This window comes from Bufo bufo, chromosome 8 (assembly GCF_905171765.1).
Source record: "Bufo bufo chromosome 8, aBufBuf1.1, whole genome shotgun sequence".
Lineage (NCBI taxonomy): Eukaryota > Metazoa > Chordata > Amphibia > Anura > Bufonidae > Bufo > Bufo bufo.
This window is the reverse complement of record NC_053396.1, coordinates 199,873,864-199,892,341: the sequence shown is the minus strand read 5'-3', so window position 1 is coordinate 199,892,341 and position 18,478 is coordinate 199,873,864. Positions and strand designations below refer to the sequence as shown.

The 18,478-nt window shown below is 45.7% G+C and overlaps 1 protein-coding gene across 3 annotated transcripts in view; it reads right to left on the bottom strand.

Annotated features, from left to right (window-relative positions):
* DDR1 (discoidin domain receptor tyrosine kinase 1) overlaps positions 1-18,478 on the bottom strand; it is a 56,628-nt gene that overhangs the window by 26,244 nt on the left and 11,906 nt on the right. For 2 of the 3 annotated variants that reach the window (XM_040442166.1, XM_040442167.1), the window contains exons 1-3: positions 8,334-8,433; positions 3,476-3,603; positions 2,979-3,081 (exon numbers count right to left, since the gene is read on the bottom strand). In XM_040442166.1, the coding sequence (XP_040298100.1) occupies positions 2,979-3,081; positions 3,476-3,557 (185 nt within the window). In that variant the 5' untranslated portion in view covers positions 3,558-3,603; positions 8,334-8,433. Of the gene's footprint in view, positions 1-2,978; positions 3,082-3,475; positions 3,604-8,333; positions 8,434-18,478 lie in introns of those variants that run through there. The other variant, XM_040442165.1, reaches the window with a different exon arrangement.

The window sequence follows — 18,478 nt, the reverse complement described above, 5'->3', positions numbered from 1 at the left end:
TGTGCTGCCTACGGACTCAAGGAAAGTAAAATCCCAGGTAAGAATTTTTCCTCTGCTTCTCGGAAAGCTGGGTGACCACCAATATGCCATTTAGTCTATCACATTGTCTGTTCTCCAGCTTTCATAGATTGCCTGAAAGGGCAGATATGTCAGTGCATTAGGCTGGGCGACAATTCCTGCAAATGCTGTAATGGTGGCTGTAATGCAGTCACCCAGCTTTCCCGGAAGCAGAAATATTTTTGGATCGTGCTCCATGTGGTTTTCATCCGAGGCGAGAACTTGTAGAAAACATCGCTGGATACTGGTAAGTGTTATCTCTGCAAAAATTTACATCCTCTTCAAAGAGCATTTCATGTCACATGTGGCGGCCATCTGGGGAAAGGGTAATACTCCCGAAACCATATGGGGCACCTTATTACCCCCGGCAGCTCTCCTGTTTGATGTGATCGCTTCCACTGCTCTGATCTGCATTAGTGAAAGTCACGGGAGTCTTTCATCCTGAGGAAACGTGTGTGTATCTGATCAGACGTGTGTGGAAACAGGTGAATGTTGTTTCCTCAGCCCTGACTCTACGAGCAACATCGGCAAAAGGAACCAAGAAATGATGTAACCGCACTGCGCAACACATGGGAACGTGGAACGCGGGGCAGGTGGTCTATTGGACCATATACTGAGGCACATTCATTAAGCTCGACTTTTTTGGGAGTAAGAGTACTTTCACACTAGCGTTTTTCTTTTCCGGCATTGAGTTTCGTCCCAGGGGCTCTATACTGGAAAAGAACTGATCAGTTTTGTCCCAATGCATTCTGAATGGAGAGTAATCCGTTCAGGATGCATCAGGATGTCTTCAGTTTAGTCGTTTTGACTTTTCAGGACGGAGATAATACCGCAGCATGCTACGGTTTTTTCTGCGGCCAAAAATCTGGAACACTTGCCGGAATTCCGGATCCGGCATTTTTTTTCCCATAGGAATGTATTAGTGCCGGATCCGGCATTCAAAATACCGCAATGCCGGATCTGTTTTTCCAGATGACACCGGAAAGACGGATCCGGCACTTCAATGCATTTGTAAGACGGATCAGGATCCTGATCCGTCTTACAAATGCCATCAGTTGGCATACGTTTTGACGGATCCGGCAGGCAGTTCCGGCGATGGAACTGCTTGCCGGATCACTCTGCAGCAAGTGTGAAAGAACCCTTAAAGATGGTCGTATTTGAAACGCCTGTCTTTAAATTGACTCATATTTATGACCCCTTAATAAATCAGCTTAATCGTATTTGGTTTAAGTCTGACCTCTAGTGGTTGTTTTCTTGTAAGACAGGTTCATATTCGCTAAGACTTGTCTCATTGGTTTGCGCATTAAAAAATTGCACGAATGACTGGAAAAAAGTTGCCACTCTATCTCTTTCAATGCAAACAATTGTGCAAGATCCTTCTCAAAACAGACATGAAAAATAAGCCTGGTCAGGAATGGAGTAGAAATAAGACTTTTTATGCGCTTAATTCAGACGCCAAAAAGGCACACCAACATAAATACATCCAAAATGAGAATTCGATGAACAAGGCAAAAATTCCTCCTAAACAGGCGCAGAATCAGTTGGACAGTCTGAAACAGCTTTTTTACTCCTGAAAACAGACGCAGACACTATAGTAAATGATCCCCACTGTGTCCAATCGATAGGGCTTTGGACCTCACCCTGTAACTTTTCAGCTGTTGCAGAACTAGAACTCCCAGCATGTCCTACTATCAGCCACAGGATGTCAAAGCATGCTAGGAGTTGTAATTTTGTGGCAGCTGGGTCCTCTGCAGTAGGACATTGTGATATAACAAAAAAATCTATAGTCTGATTTACAAGCACATGTGCAATGCTCCAGAGGATGACTGCAAAGGGTTATTTATGCTAAAAAGGATCATTTCATGTTAACAAGTTAAATGTTGTGATTTGTTGATAAAGCATTTATCCTTCTATGTAATGTATGGGCAATATATGGTTAATATTTACTGTGAATTTCCCGAAGGTGGGACTGTTAAAGGATTATCTTATCTTATATTGGTAGACTGGTTAGGTTGCCAGGGTGATGGACTTGTTCCAACCTCTGGTTAGCTAGTTGCAGAGTCTAGTCTGAGCAGAGCTACAGGAGAACCTCTATCTCAGAGACTTCAGCTGCCATCTTAGCCACTGCCACTCCTCCCATCCTCCGCTCCCCTTTCCCAGGTCACTGCACGTGAAGAACTTGATATCTGGGTTATGTCATTAGCCACTAGTACACTGTAGGCCTTAAATCCATTTCACAGCAACCATGACGACCTTGGCAACCAATCAGAATCCAGCTTTCATTCTCTAAACTGGATTAAAAATATGAACTGTAGACTCTGATTGGTTGCTGAGAGCAAGAGACACTTTCTCCTCAATGGTTCATCCCACAATATGGCTTCCACAGTAGTCTTCAAATTTAAAGGGGTTGTCCCACAACAAACAGTTAGGTTAGGTTCACACGTCACGCCTTGTGTCCCACAGCAGTTTCTACAGTGGGTTTTCATTTTTAATGGACCATACTGTGGCTTTCTGAGGTGTCCGTGCGGTAACCACACCAGGAACGGACGTGTACATTTATGTCACAGGATGTCCAAGAGGCTCCTAGACAAAAGGGAGACCTCCTGGACTCCTGGAAGTCGGTATATCTCCTGGGACAAGGATGGAGGGCTGCATTATCCATGTATTGTAATTGTATGTTGCACCTGAAGACTGCGCAGCATGAAAGAGGTGGGCCTATGCTGGAGCCTTCAAAAGGATTCTGGCGACGCCATTTTGTGGCCCTTCTTGCTCAAAGATTTTCAACTTTTTACACTTTTACACCATGCTCGTCACTTTTCTGCAAAGACTCATGCATCATAAACGCCCCAATACTACAAGCCCATAGGCCATATATGAGCCTTTTTTCAGACCACTTTCACCCAGTCTATGCCCTCTCTGACCTGCTGTGTTTGGCTTCAGTAGAGTCCGACCATGCACTGGAGGCTGTGATGTCCTCATCAGGGATGGTCCTGTCCTGCATCCCCAAGGCATACCGGCAAGTAGCTGTGGATGGTAAGACAAAGTAGATTTTGGTGAAGGTCAGGTGCCTAACACAGCACAAAAGATGTTCAAGTGATCTGGAGGCCCCGTTCCATGTCGCCTAATGGTGCTGTATTGTAGTCCCTGATGACTGGTGACTAAGTGTTACTTTGTCTAATGCCCCTAACATCTAGTGATTTCATTTCCCAGTCCCTGATGGCCCATAGTTGAGTGTTACTGTATTGTGTCCCTGATACCCATGGGTTCAGTTACTAAGTCCCTGATCACGAGTGGTTAGTTAAGCTGTCCCTATCGTCCAGGATGTCCTAGGATACCAGGACAATGTCTTAGTCCTTTCGGCTAGTCTTCCAGTTTCTTACGTATTTCACTAGAGCTAGAAAACTGGGTCTACACTTACATGGATCAAAATGAGCATCTGGTTCGGCCAGGCAGAGCCCAATGAGAAGACCGAGGGAGACAAGACGAGATACCATCTTCATATCTTCTGTCAGTGACGACTCATGAAAGTGTGCTCCATGATTCTTACTGTAAAGACATATATGTGTTATCAGAACAGCACAACGTAATCATCAAGAGGCAGAAACCTGTATCACACCACTTTATACATTGGTCAACCATTTTTTTGGGTGGGGGCAAATACAAAATTTGCAAAGCAGATGGCATCCTTGGAGAGGCGGTGCAGTGACCCAGTGGTTAGCATTGCTATCCTGCAACCATGGGGGTAGTAGGTTTGAATCTGACTAGGGTTACATCTCCATTCGCTTCCTGAAGATCCTTATATAAGCACCAATAAATGTGCTATATTAGGGGTCAGCAGCCTCCATAGCACTCCAGCTGGTGTGAAACTACAACTCCCAGCATGCTCAATTAACTTCTATTAGAGTTCTGAGAACAACTGAGCAAGTGTGCATCCTAGGAGTTGTAGTTTCACAACAGTTGGAGTGCCGGAAGTTGCCGACCCCTGTGCTATATCATCAATTGGCACATGTTACCGGGCAGAATCTGACCACATGAAAGGTTCCTTATTCCCCATTGAGAATACATGCACACTTGGCTTAGCCAAGTGTGCATGTGTATTGGGGGAGTCAGAAAGAGCAGCTGTTTCAATGTTTTTTTTTTTCTTACAGATAAAACACATTTAGGGTATGGCCACACGGGGCGGCTTTTCCATGCATGGGTTACATGCACACTTGGCTTAGCCAAGCTTTTAACTGCACTTGAATACACCCTTAGGATGGAATGCAGACTGGTACTCAATGAGATGATACATTAGTATGCAAAGTCTGTACTATGCAGTATCAGCCAAGAAGGAGTACTCAGTCTAGTACTAATGAGATGCGACTCAGTGGTAAAATGCATAATCAAACCCAAACAGCTGGTTCAACTCACAGAAAGGATTCATGTATTGGCACTTGCAAAGGTGGCACCGTGGGAACAAGAACAGTCAGGCGCGGGAAGGGTTGGCTTAGTATGAAAATGTGGTTGTACCTATTGGTAGTGACAGAAGTGGTTCAGAGAGAAGATGCACAATGTTAGGCCTCATACACACAGCCGTATTTTCGGTCCTCATCCGATCAGCATTTTTGACGGATCGAATGTAGTCCCATTCAGTTCAATGGGGCTTCAAAAAATGCAGAAAACACACTGATGACATCCATGTGGCCGTGCCACAAAGGATAGAACATGTCCTATTCTTGTCCTATAGGCGTTTCCACAACAGGATGCACATGGACCGCATCTGCGATTTGCGGTCCGCAAAACGGATAACGGTCGTGTACGGGAGGCAACACAGCAGTGTGTGATCCAGCTGATAACCATAGAAGTGGCTCAGCAAGAAAATGCTCTAACTGGCACCCACCGAAGAGCTCACTAGGCCAGTGCGCCGATCGCGAGCCACACAGGACATTGTAGGGTTTAGGCCTCATGCACACAAACGTATTTGGTTTCCGTGTCTGTTCCGTTTGTTTTTTTACGGATATAGGATGTGAACCCATTCATTTCAATGGGTGCGCAAAAAATCCGGACAGCGTCAGTATGTCCGTTCCGTAGCCCCGCAAAAAAAAAAATAGAACATGTCCTATTCTTGTCCGTTTTGCGGACAAGGATAGGCATTGTTACAATGGATCCGGGGGGGGAAGGAAGGCATATGGATGTCATCCATTTTTTTTTTGCGGACCACAAAACACATACGGTCGTGTGCATGTAGCCTTAGACAAAGGTTATCCCAGGAAGGTGGGTCAAGGACTGACCAATACAGAGAACACACAGACTGGCTCAGGTAGACAGATCCTTACAAACAAGCTCCTGTGGTCTAGGGGGGCGGTCGCTCCTTGGGTCAACGATACGGCAGAGAAGTAGACCCTGACCTTTTACAGCGTTCATTTTATCGTAGCACAAACACACTGACCTAATACAGACACATCTGGATTATATATACTGCATGAACGAAACTCATCAGTGAATTCTGCCGGCTAGTATTGGAAACAGTCAGCAAGCTTGTCAACAGACATCCCTACAGTGTCACGCTAACTTTGTACGGTGCCTGGTGTAAAGATTATCAATAAATAATAAAACAGGATCAACAGGAGTGCTGGGAGATTTCAGCTCTGAAGCCTGCAGAATTGTGAGTGCAGCTCTGGATTATAATACAGGCTGTAACTCAGCATCAGAACAAAACTGGGAATTTATGCCCACGAACCTAAGGGCTCCGTGCCCGTGCTTCGGACCACAAATAGCGCTCCGCAATGCACAGGTACAGGACGTGTGCAATGTGTGCTACGGTGCAGACCCAATGACTTGAATGGGTCCGCGGTCCATATCTTTTGCAGTGCGGAGGCGCGGAACCGGAAGCCCATGGAAGCTCTTCGGAGTGTTTCCGCGGGCTTCCGATTCCATGCCTCCGCTCTGCAAAAGATAAGCACATGTCCTATCTTTGGCCTTATTTTGTGGATCGCAGACTCATTCAAGTAAATGGGCCCTCATGCGCAGCACGGAGTGCACACGTCCGGTGCCCGCTTATTGCGGACCTGCCATTTGCGGTCTGCAATACGGACAGGAAGCCCTTACGTTCGTGGGCATGAGCCTTAGTACATACATAGCTTGACTTAGCCTTTAATGTAGCCCTTTCATGTGGCCTCCAGGTGTTGGAAGGACTGTAATGTACGATGCAAAGTGAAGGGTGGCACTCTTTTGCCCTCCATCGCGCTAATTTCACTCTATGGACGCATTCAACCTTACATTAGGAGCTTTCCTTGTGTACACGCTAAAGGGACATCCCAAACATGATACACGTTCACCACTTCCATTTGATATGCATGTTCACCTGAATACACTTTATTTTTAGAAAAATCGCATTAATAAAGCCATGAAAATAGCGATAAGCTGAAAACCTGAGTTATCTGGTGGCTAGAGACATTGGAGGAGATTTATCAAAACTGGTGTAAAGTAGAACTGGCTTAGTTGCCCATAGCAACCAATCAGATTCCACCTTTCATTTTCCAAAGGAGCTGTGAAAAATGAAAGGTGGAATCTGATTGGTTGCTATGGGTTTTCTTTCACACCAGTTTTGATAAATCTCCCCCATTCCACCTAGCCACATAAAAGGCTCCAGCTATAAAGCAGGGTCTCTCTTTCCGCTCCATATCTAGACTGACAGGGGGCTGACAGCAGAGCAGCCTCCCTATAGCGGGCGTTATTAATCAGATTTTTCACACAATAAAATGTAAAAGTGCAGAATTATTTAAAGTCAAGTCTGATGCTTCTTAAGGCTACTTTCACACTAGCGTTCTGCTGTCCGCTCGTGAGCTCCGTTTGAAGGGGCTCACGAGCGGAGCAGAACGCTTCCGTCCAGCCCTGATGCAGTCTGAATGGATGCGGATCCGCTCAGACTGCATCAGTCTGGCGGCGTTCAGCCTCCGCTCCGCTCGCCTCCGCACGGCCAGGCGGACAGCTGAACGCTGCTTGCAGCGTTCGGGTGTCCGCCTGGCCGTGCGGAGGCGAGCGGATCCGTCCAGACTTATAATGTAAGTCAATGGGGACGGATCCGCTTGAAGATGACACCATATGGCTCAATCTTCAAGCGGATCCGTCCCCCATTGACTTTACATTGAAAGTCTGAACGGATCCGCTCAGCCTACTTTCACACTTAGAAATTTTTCTAAGTTATTAATGCAGACGGATCCGTACTGAACGGAGCCTCCGTCTGCATTAATATGATCGGATCCGTTCAGAACGGATCCGATCAAGCGCTAGTGTGAAAGTACATGAAAAAACATTGAATGTCACCTGCAGCCCGTAGGTGTTGTAACACTACATCTCCCAGCATGTCCCAGCAGCCAATGGCCGCACAGCCGTTGCGCAAACAGCAACTCCCAGTATGATGGTAGGATATGCTGGGGGATTTGGTTTTTTAGGTAGCCACATGTGAGACGGTTATAACGCCCCATAGTTTTTTTTTTTATCAGTATTGATATGTACAGTACCATACATATACCATACAATATACCGTACATATGCTGTACAATATACCGTACATATACTGTACAATATATTGTACATATACCGTACAATATTCCGTTCGTATACCGTACAATATACTGTTCATATACCGCACAATATACCAGTTGTTTATTTTTAACACTACGATAGTCAATGGCAGACCTATGTAACCGCATATAGTCGCATATGTTGGGGGACACGTTTCAAACATGTACACGTGCAATGTGACAGCCCGTAACTTAGCAACATGGACGACACGTTATACACGAGCCTCTGATCAACATGGAAGGACGCTATATGAGCGGGCATCCCGTACTGTCCACCGAAATCTCAGATTTTCTCTTATCTGCCGCAACTGTTTTATACATTTTCCAAACCTCACAATTTTCTGTCGCCAAGGGGCTAAAAATTGATAAAATGACGTTTCATGACGCGCACGGCCGCTTTTCCTGCAGTCGATACCGACATTTCTACATATAACATTGTACGGTATGAAGAGTGGCGACCGACCACCTGGAGTCCTCCACCATTTACTGTAATTTCCAAAATACAAGGCACAAGTGCGGACATGTACGTCCCCTGCAAATATCGCTCCGTCTTGCAGACGCCTTCCTTGTCTGCAAACACCTGTGCCGGAGCCATGCTGTCACTTTCTTCATGGTCTTACTCTGTGCCCACTTTCTCGATCACCTGAGCCTCCCTCCGCCCACTCTACCACCTTGCACCTTTCCATGCCCCTTCCCTCTTCACCCACTCACTTGAGCCCTGGTCCAGGAAGTCTTAGGAGTATGGCATGTTCTCGGGTGGTTCTCTCTTGGGACAGACAGGAACTGAACTACAGTATCTGTGTCTCTACCCCCCTCCTCCTCCTCCCCAGATCCCTCCTCTCCACCTAGCATTCACTTGTCTCTGCTCCCCTCCCCTCCATTCTCCTTAACTGTTCAATCACTGCTCCGAGCTCCATTTCTCACACTCTTCTCGCTGCTTCCTACAGGCTGGACACTTCCTCACATTTACGTGCCATTTCCTCCAGTCCCTTCTCATTTCCTAACCTTGCTTTGTTGAGGATTTGCAAGGCCTATGTTGGGAAAAAAAAAAAGAAAATTTACCCCCAAAAAAGTGGCCTTTAGGCCTCTTTCCCACGGGCATCTGCGCCCCGTGGTCGTGATGCGGCCCGCAAAATCCCTTGAATGGGTCCGCGATCCGGCCGTTCGGCAAAAAGATAGGACACGTTCTATCTTTTTGCGGAACGTAAGTACGGGACGAAACCCCACGGAAGCACTCCGCAGTGCTTCCGTAGGGTTCCGTTCTGTGCTTCCGTTCCGCACCATTCCGCATCTCCGGATTGAAGTGAATGGGTCTGCATCCGTGATGCGGAATGCCCACGGAATGGCGCCCGTTTATTGCGGATCCGTAAATGCGGCCTGCAATACGGCAACACGCCCATGGGAAAGAGGCCTTAGAGCCAGGCTTCCCTTCTTCTGCCCCCTGGTTAAATACTCTGGTCAAGGAAGAGTGGCTTGCTGGCAGCCTCCTGGCACATGCCTCACCAGTCCCAACAAGCTAGCTGATCTCCTCTATTAGGCCGCGTTCACATCACCGTTTTGTTTTCTGTTTTTATGGTCTGTCAGATGAACAGAAAAAAAAATATATATATATAAAACGTATCTCTGTTATTGAGCATCCATTGTGCTAATTTTGCATCCGTTTGCATCAGTTCCGTCAGAGATCTGTTATTTTACATGGGAGAAAAAGACACAAATGGATGAAAAAGGATGTTCAAAATAAAGAATCCATTTTATTTTTATACTTTTTTTTTTTTTTTTTGGGGGGGGGGGGGTCTGTTCTTTTGAGAGATCAGAAAAATGGAAAACAAAATGGTGATGTGAACATGGCCTTAAGCATATTTCTCAAAATGCAAGTCACTAGAGTAAGTTGTGTGCACACAAGTCATCAAATAATGTAGAGTGATTTCAGCTCTGAAGCATGCAAAATTGTGAATGCTTTGGAATATAATACAGGATGTAAGAGTACTTTCACACTTGCGGCAGAGGATTCCAGCAGGCATTTCCGTCACCGGCAATACGGACGCAAACTGATGACATTTGTCAGACGGATACGGATGCGGATCCGTCTGACAAATGCATTGAAATACCGGATCCGTCTCTCCGGTGTCATCCGGAAAAACAGATCCGGTATAAATTTTTTTTGCATTTTTAAAGGTCTGCGCATGCGCAGACGGGAAAGCCGGATCCGTTTTGCCAGAACACTTAATCCGGCACTAATACACTTCAATGTAAATTAATGTCGGATCCGGCATTCCGGCAAGTGATCAGTGTTTTTGGCCAGAGATAAAACTGCAGCGTGCTGCGGGATTTTCTCCGTCCAAAAAACGTAAGAGGGACTGAACTGATGCATCCTGAACGGAATGCTCTCCATTCAGAATGCATTAGGATAAAACTAATCTGTTTTTTTCCGGTATTGAGCTCCTGTGACAGAACTCCGGAAATACCGGAAAATAAAAACGTTAGTGTAAAAGTACCCTAACTCAGGATCAGTACAGGATAAGTCATGTAATGTATGTACACAGTGACTGCACCAGCAGAATAGTGAGTGCAGCTCTGGAGTATAATACAGGATGTAACTCAGGATCAGTACAGGATAAGTAATGTAATGTATGTACACAGTGACTGCACCAGCAGAATAGTGAGTGCAGCTCTGGAGTATAATACAGGATGTAACTCAGGATCAGTACAGGATAAGTCATGTAATGTATGTACACAGTGACTCCACTAGCAGAATAGTGAGTGCAGCTCTGGGGTATAATACAGGATGTAACTCAGGATCAGTACAGGATAAGTAATGTAATGTATGTACACAGTGACTCCACTAGCAGAATAGTGAGTGCAGCTCTGGAGTATAATACATGATATAACTCAGGATCAGTACAGGATAAGTAATGTATGTACACAGTGACTCCACTAGCAGAATAGTGAGTGCAGCTCTGGAGTATAATACAGGATGTAACTCAGGATCAGTACAGGATATGTAATGTAATGTATGTACACAGTGACTCCACTAGCAGAATAGCGAGTGCAGCTCTGGAGTATAATACAGGATGTAACTCAGGATCAGTACAGGATAAGTAATGTAATGTATGTACACAGTGAGTCCACCAGCAGAATAGTGAGTGCAGCTCTGGGGTATAATACAGGATGTAACTTAGGATCAGTACAGGATAAGTAATGTAATGTAGGAGTATAATACAGGATGTAACTCAGGATCAGTACAGGAAAAGTAATGTATGTACACAGTGACTCCACCAGCAGAATAGTGAGTGCAGCTCTGGGGTATAATACAGGATGTAACTCAGGATCAGTACAGGATAAGTAATGTAATGTATGTAAACAGTTAATCCACCAGCAGAATAGTGAGTGCAGCTCTGGAGTATAATACAGGATGTAACTCAGGATCAGTACAGGATAAGTAACGTAATGTATGTACACAGTGACTCCACCAGCAGAATAGTGAGTGCAGCTCTGGGGTATAATACAGGATGTAACTCAGGATCAGTACAGGATAAGTAATGTATGTACACAGTGACTCCACCAGCAGAATAGTGAGTGCAGCTCTGGAGTATAATACAGGATGTAACTCAGGATCAGTACAGGATAAGTGATGTTCGGTAATGCCCACATTTTGTGTCTTTTCGACTAACATTTACATGATGAAATTATAGCCGTAATGATTAATAATACAGAAAAATGTGATAGAAAAGCCGACTACTGTGACTACCAAATGTGTACATGCAGCTATATGTACAGAAGTAGTCTTGATTAAAGGGTCTCCCAAAAATAATCACAAGGTGACCTGTTCTTGTGAATACCCAAGGACTGCCGTAGTCTCGGGAAGAAAACAACAGCAGTATTCAAATTCCGTGCAGCGCCACCACAGGGGACATGAAGTATTACATGGTGTTCATTCACATCAGTCAGCCGTCTGCGTACCCTCCTCAAGAGAGAAACCCTGAGCGGTCGGAGCCCCGAGGATCAGACACGTATCTCTTATCACGTGTAAGCGTCAGTTATGGTCCAGATCTATTAATATTACTAATTACAGGGTTGTGTTCAGAGGATAACCCTTTTGAATACATATTTTTGGAACTCTTTTGACATGTGGCTTGTTTAACTAATAAAGGGGTCCTTCGATGTGAATTTTTGATCTGGAGGACCAATGAGGTTTAGGGCTCATGAACACGACCGTATGTATTTTGCGATCTGCAAAAAAAATATACGACATCCCTGTGATGTTGCATCCATTTTTTGGCAGATCCATTGTAACAATGCCTGTCCTTGTCCGCCAAACGGGAAAAAATAGGACATGTTTTATTTTATTTTTGGCGTAAAGGAAATGCGGACATACAGACACGGAATGCACACAGAGGCATTTCCGTTTTTTTTCAATCCCCATTGAAGCGAATGGTTCCGCAAACAGGACCTGTAAAAAAACGGAAACGGAAAAAAAATATGTTCATGTGCACGAGCCCTTGTACGGCAATTCCTCAGATGATAGCGCTTTATAGCAACCACCAATCTGAAATCAGGAGGCGCCATACAGCCAAAATGACCCTCTAATCCTTTGTTCCACTGTGATAATCGGCAACAACTGTATGTGGTGGCCGCTTATCTCCTTTCCCCTTTATCGAGATATCGCTCCCATTCATGGTGAAACTACCGGATTTACCGACCCGGAGATGTGAACCTAGCCTTACAGATTCAAATCTTATATATAGGATCATAAAGCTGACCGACGTTTCCCGACAATCTGCCTGTCTAAATGGGCAGCCGATCGCCTGACGAACAAGCGCAACGCTCATCCATCGGGTGACATGATCGTTAGTGCAGGCTCATAAATTATCGTTTCCGGGCAGCGGATCATGCGGTCTAAACAGCGATCTTCTGCCCAGAAACAATGCAGATGTATGAGGACGAGCGATCACAATGGCGATCCCTCGACCTCATATTGAACCAGCAGCCGGCTGTCGGGAAGGAGCGCTGCTGCTCGTCTGCACATGTAAATCCACCTTTATAATATATCTGCCCTTAAACTTGCCTATGGCCCCCCCCCCCCCCATTAGTGGAAGCCAAGCGTAGCTGGTAGAACATGTATACCGAGGTTCCCTTCAACCTGCAGTGTCCGTTGGAGGTACGCATCAGTACATTTACCTCCGACAAATACGTATAGGCCTCAATATAGCATCCCTTGCCTCCGTCAGGTGAATAGGGGACGATGGATATATGCGGCAGGAGCTTTGCCCATGCGTAAGGCAAAAGGACAAAGCACAACGTGAAAGCGGCCTGACGGACTGTTCTTTATTCAACTATAAATGATCGCAGCTCAGAAGGTACAAGAGCAAACAAGAGTCTGGAAGGAGCATACCAGTGTTAATCTGTCACCAAGGAAACCAGACCTTGTAAGATCCGGCGGCATCAAATCAACTGTATCTGAACTGAAAGTACAGCTATAGAACATTCCTGCTGCTGCAAGTAACATTTAGGATCAGGTCGGATTATTCATCTCTGGAATGAAGGGAAGATCCAGGAGCTCCTGGTCCCGCACTGCTCAGCACACACAGTCCTGACTGTAGAACACATTGTGTACATTCATTTCTACTGGAGTTCCCCTTTAAAGCCTCGGATTGGTAAATGCTTTTGACTTTACTTCCAATCCAAGCCAGAGGTACCTTGTTTAGGCAGCATCTGTCAGCATGATCAACCCTATTAAAGTAGTCATTCTGCTGCACCGTTTTTGAGAAATTTGTACTTTTATTCTTATGCTAATTAGGTGTTCGGAGCACTTTAAGGGCAGGTCTAACCCCTCAGAGCACTGCTTCACCACCGTCTTTCCTCCTTAGCCACTACTTCTCACTGACAAGGCCAGGCATCTGTTTTAATAAGGGATGATCATGCTAACAGACAATCTTTAACTGGTACAATCTTTAACTGGTACACCATGCTACAAATCTTTGCAGAAATGGCATTTTGTACAAAAATGTGTCTTATTACGATTTTCCATCACTCTTTCCACTTAAAAAAAATGGGAAAAAAACTTATCAGAAGGAGCAGTGTCACAGCAGATGTGTAAGATTATAAATTCAATATGTTTAGCTCCACCTAGTGGTGACTGTGGGAAGCCATTTTATCATTTCTTTCTCACCTATAAAGGGCGAGCAGGGGGTTTGGAGCTCAAACTCCCATAAGGATCTATTATGAAATTAATTACATCAGCATTTTGATAGATCTACTAAAGGTTGAAGTGATGTATATATGTCCCTGCCCAGAACCACACATATATCGGGGTTTTCTTACTAGAATATGTTGTATACGTGAGGCATTGGGACTTCCATTCTGGAACATACCTATTCCTGGAAGCATAGATCCATCATTCTCCTGGTTTAAGAATATACTGTATACAGGGGTGCACCTAGCCTTTCTGCTGCCTAAGGCAAAAACTGAAATGGCGCCTCCTGCCCCAATGCCAATTTCTTAACCTAACCCGTTCCCTTCAGCCCATGGCCGTGTTCGGCTGCCCCTCTCTTGCCCCTACCTCGTGCTGCTTCTATTATTTTTTTTTATTATTATTTTAATGAGGCCCCTGGTTCTGAAGATTCCAGATTTTTATTTTTTAATAAGGCCTCTGGTTCTAGAGGGTTCTAGATTATTATTATTATTATTATTATTATTATTATTATTATTATTTTAGCAGGGCTTTGGTTCATAAGGCCTCATGCACACGACAGTATTTTTTCACAGTCCGCAAAACGGGGTTCCGTTGTTCCATTATCCGTTTCCGTTTTTGTTTCCGTGTGTCTTCCTTGATTTTTGGAGGATCACCAGACATGAAGGAAAGTAAAAAAAAATCTAAGTCAAGTTTGCCTTGCAAATGATAGGAAAAAACGGACGCGGAAGCGCGGAGACGAATGACAATCTTGTGTGCCTCCGTGTTTTTTCACGGACGCATTGACTTGAATGGGTCCGCGAACCGTTGTCCGTGAAAAAAATAGGACAGGTCCTATTTTTTGGACGGACTGGAAACACGGATCACGGACGCGGATGACAAACGGTGCATTATCCGAGTTTTCAACGGACCCATTGAAAGTCAATGGGTCCGCAGAAAATCGCGGAAAACGGAACAACGGACACGAAACACAACAACGGTCGTGTGCATGAGGCCTAAGGCTAGGTCTACACGACGACATTTGTCGCGCGACAGATAGGGCACAACTACACTGCAGCATTTGTCGTGCGACAATTTTTGGAATGGCAGTCTATGGTGTCGCACTGCGACATGCGACATGCTGCAACTGCGACGCGACAGTCGCAGAAAAATCCATCTCAAATGGATTTTCTGCGACTGTCGCGTCGCAGTCGCAGCATGTTGCATGTTGCAGTGCAACACCATAGACTATAATTATAAAAATTGTCGCGCGACATTGGTGCAACAAATGCTGCAGTGTAGTTGTGCAGTTGTGCCCTATCTGTCGCGCGACAAATGTCGTCGTGTAGACCTAGCCTTAAGGTTCTTGTTTTTGTTTTTAACCAGGCCTCTTTGTTATAGAGGGTTCTAGATTTTTTGTTTTGTTTGTTTGTAAAATCAGGACTCTGGTTCTAGATTATTATTATTATTATTATTAGAAGCCTCTGTTTCTGGGGTTCTAGAACATGTTGTGTATCTGGAACCCGTCATACCTCTGGTCCTAGAACATATATTGCGCTCTAAACTTGAAATATATAAAACTTCTGACTGCGATACAATACAAAGCCTATGCGCCCGTGAAGGCGTCTGGCGGTTCAAAGGATGAAAAGTGTTGGTTCCTTGAGAAATACCACACGCAACAGAGAAAAGCTGAGACGAGGGAGGGGGGGCGCCGCAGATGAAAAGAGGCAGAGAAGTGAAGAAAAAGGGCAAGTGGGATTACAGGAGGGGGGTGGGGGGAGAAAATGGAAGCAGCCAAGGGAAAGATGAGGCGACGGAATAAATTTCAGGTGTTTTCGGTAATAAAAGATAAAAAGCCGGAGGCTGTTCTGCGTTAGGTTCCTGTTAGGCAGCTTTCACTGTTTTTAACCCCCACCCAAGTCTTAAAGAGAGCGCCTTGTTAACCCGTTCACTGCGGAGCCAGTCTCCTCGACCCTTCTATACAAGGGTGGTCCCCTGAGGACTTACTTTGGGGACTGTGGGGGGCACTTTATGGACGGTATCCATATACGGTATATACATCCCTACGGATAGATTCCTCATCTAACTATACAAAGTCATGTGAACGCGCTCTTTTACGTAACGTCTTGCAGAAACCTGTGATTAACCCGTTCTCTGCTGGAGAACAAGGCGCACACATACGTATTAGGTACCGTACATCCGCGCATTGCATAAGGTACATATGTACGGTATTACACACATGTCCGTGCACACATGCAGGGGAGGACTCTGGCGCACACGTGTGCACACATGACAGAAATTCCTGGGTGGTGCAATCACTCCTGGAATAAATGAGACAAGATCTTTGGCTCCCAGCTGTTTGTGAGATTCGGGGCGGGGGACGGGCGGCGGAGGGGCCTTCTGTCTCTATATGTTTGAGCTGACGTGAAATATGACATTTTAGTCTAAAGGTTAAGCAATAAACCTATGAATGTAAGGCAATGCGCTTTTCAATGTACGCCTGGTAGACCGCCATCTCACTAAAGCTGCAGAGAATGGCGCCAGAGAAAGAGATGAGTGTAGTGGCATTTTTTTTTATTTTACAGCATTTAGTGGCTTATCCAAGATTTTTAATTATCTTGGTCAACCCCTTTAAAAAGGACCTGTCCCCTCTCCTGTCATGTCTGTTTTAATTAAAACTACTTGCATTCTCATTCTGGAGCATCTATTCTTAGGACTCTATTATTCCTGCTAGAAGTTATGAATGAATTGCTAGCAGTCTGCAGTGAAGGTCCAGATGGGTGTTACCAGTTGGGGAGGGGGGTGTCCCTGCACAGTCTGACACTATCCAATCAGTGCTGTCAGTGTCAGACTGTGCAAGGACACCCCCCCCCCCCCCCCCTAAACTGGTAACATCCAGCTGAACCTTCATTACAAACTGCTAGTGCAGCGAACCGGACCGCAGGGGCAATCTGTGAGCGCACGGGGGGTAGTAGTCGTACTCACGAAATTTTGGGGCTCCCTGAGCCGGCGTGCAGTGATGGGGAAGACAGCACTAAATCCTCCGGGGCACTCTCTATTGCAGGGAACACCAGCCAGATGGAAGTTGAGGTGCCCTTGATGGTACAGGTGTTTAGGGTGCTTTGGAGGCTGGGCCCCTGTGTTCGTGACGCCACGGTGGTAGAAAGGATGAGGAGTCCATTGTAGTAAAGAACAGAACTGTTACTTGATCAGTTGTCTCAGGGTAGTCAGTACAGGTCATGTATATGGCAAAGCAGTCACCCAAACATTGGTTCAGCTGTAATCCTTATAACAGGCTGGACAGTTGTCATTTCCCTTCTTCCTATATCTGTCTATACTTTGGCCACACTCTAGCACCCAGGTACTGGATATAATAAACTCGTAGGCCCCTTTCACACCAGCGAGTATTCCGCGCGGGTGCAATGCGTGATGCGAACGAATCCGGACCCATTCATTTCAATGGGGGCTGTGTACATGTGCGTTGTTTTTTTTACGCATCACTCTTGCGTCGCGTGAAAATCGCAGCATGCTCTATATTATATTCTGCGATTTTCACGCAACGCTGGCCCCATAGAAGTGAACGGAGCTGCTTGAAAATCGCATCGTTTGCTAAGAGATGATGTTTGTATATATTCAGTTCAGTTTTACAAATCGCATTAAATCGCATTGCACCCTCTTAGCGTGTGGCACCTAACGAAAGAATCATGCTCACCTGCTTCCCGTACTCCTTTCTTTTGGTTCCTCGCTTATTTACTTCTGGCTGGGGTACAGATGGGGGTCACGTGTGCTTCCGCAGCCAATGACTGACCTCAGCGGTGACGTGTCCCCAAGCGACAAGTGACGCAGCCCCTGGCTGGCGTCATTTTTAGCTATAGTTGTCATCTGTTTCCAGGTGAAAATCTCCAGCCCTAGCACGGCCCCCGTCGCGCCCCTGTCCCTGTCATGCCCAACTGGCATTCAAGGAGCAAAACTGTCAGTGCCCCAAAATTGTTTCGCACGGCTGGACAGGCAAGGCGACTGCAGTGGCGCACATGACCCTGTCCATATCCCACCTGGAAAATCGCCAGAACCAGTGAGGAGCAGGCGATTATAATTCTTTCATTAGGTCCCACACAATAAAGGGGTTTTCTACATTCACAATATTGAAAGCCTACCCCCAGGATAGGTCATCAATATTTCATCTGTGGGGGTCATATTCCCGGCACGCCCACCAATCAGCTCTTTGGACTCCGGGGAGCACCACGGCCTCCTCACAGCTCACTGAGCACAGCGCCGTACATTGTCTAGTGGCCTTTCTTGGTAGCCCAGGTCCATATGCCCATGTGTATGTGGCAGATATGTTCCCCAAAATTCTGCGAGTGTCTGTCTATGAAATCCACATGAAACATATGCCATGTGAACATACCCTTAGCATACTTACCAATGTTGTAGTTGGTAAATTCAGGGCATTTAAGACCCGCCCAGGGAATGTCCACTCATCGGCAGGTCTTAAATAATCCCCGGCCATTTTTAGTCCGAAACAGCCTGAATTATTCAGACAGTCCCTGCAAGTTTTAAAGATCCAGGATGTAAGCATTGTAATACGGCACCCCTAGAAATCCACCTTCCAGCACATGAACTATGAAGGTAAATATGGCGGCACGCGGCCCTATTCCTGGTCTGTGATAGAGAACCGGAACCTGATGTT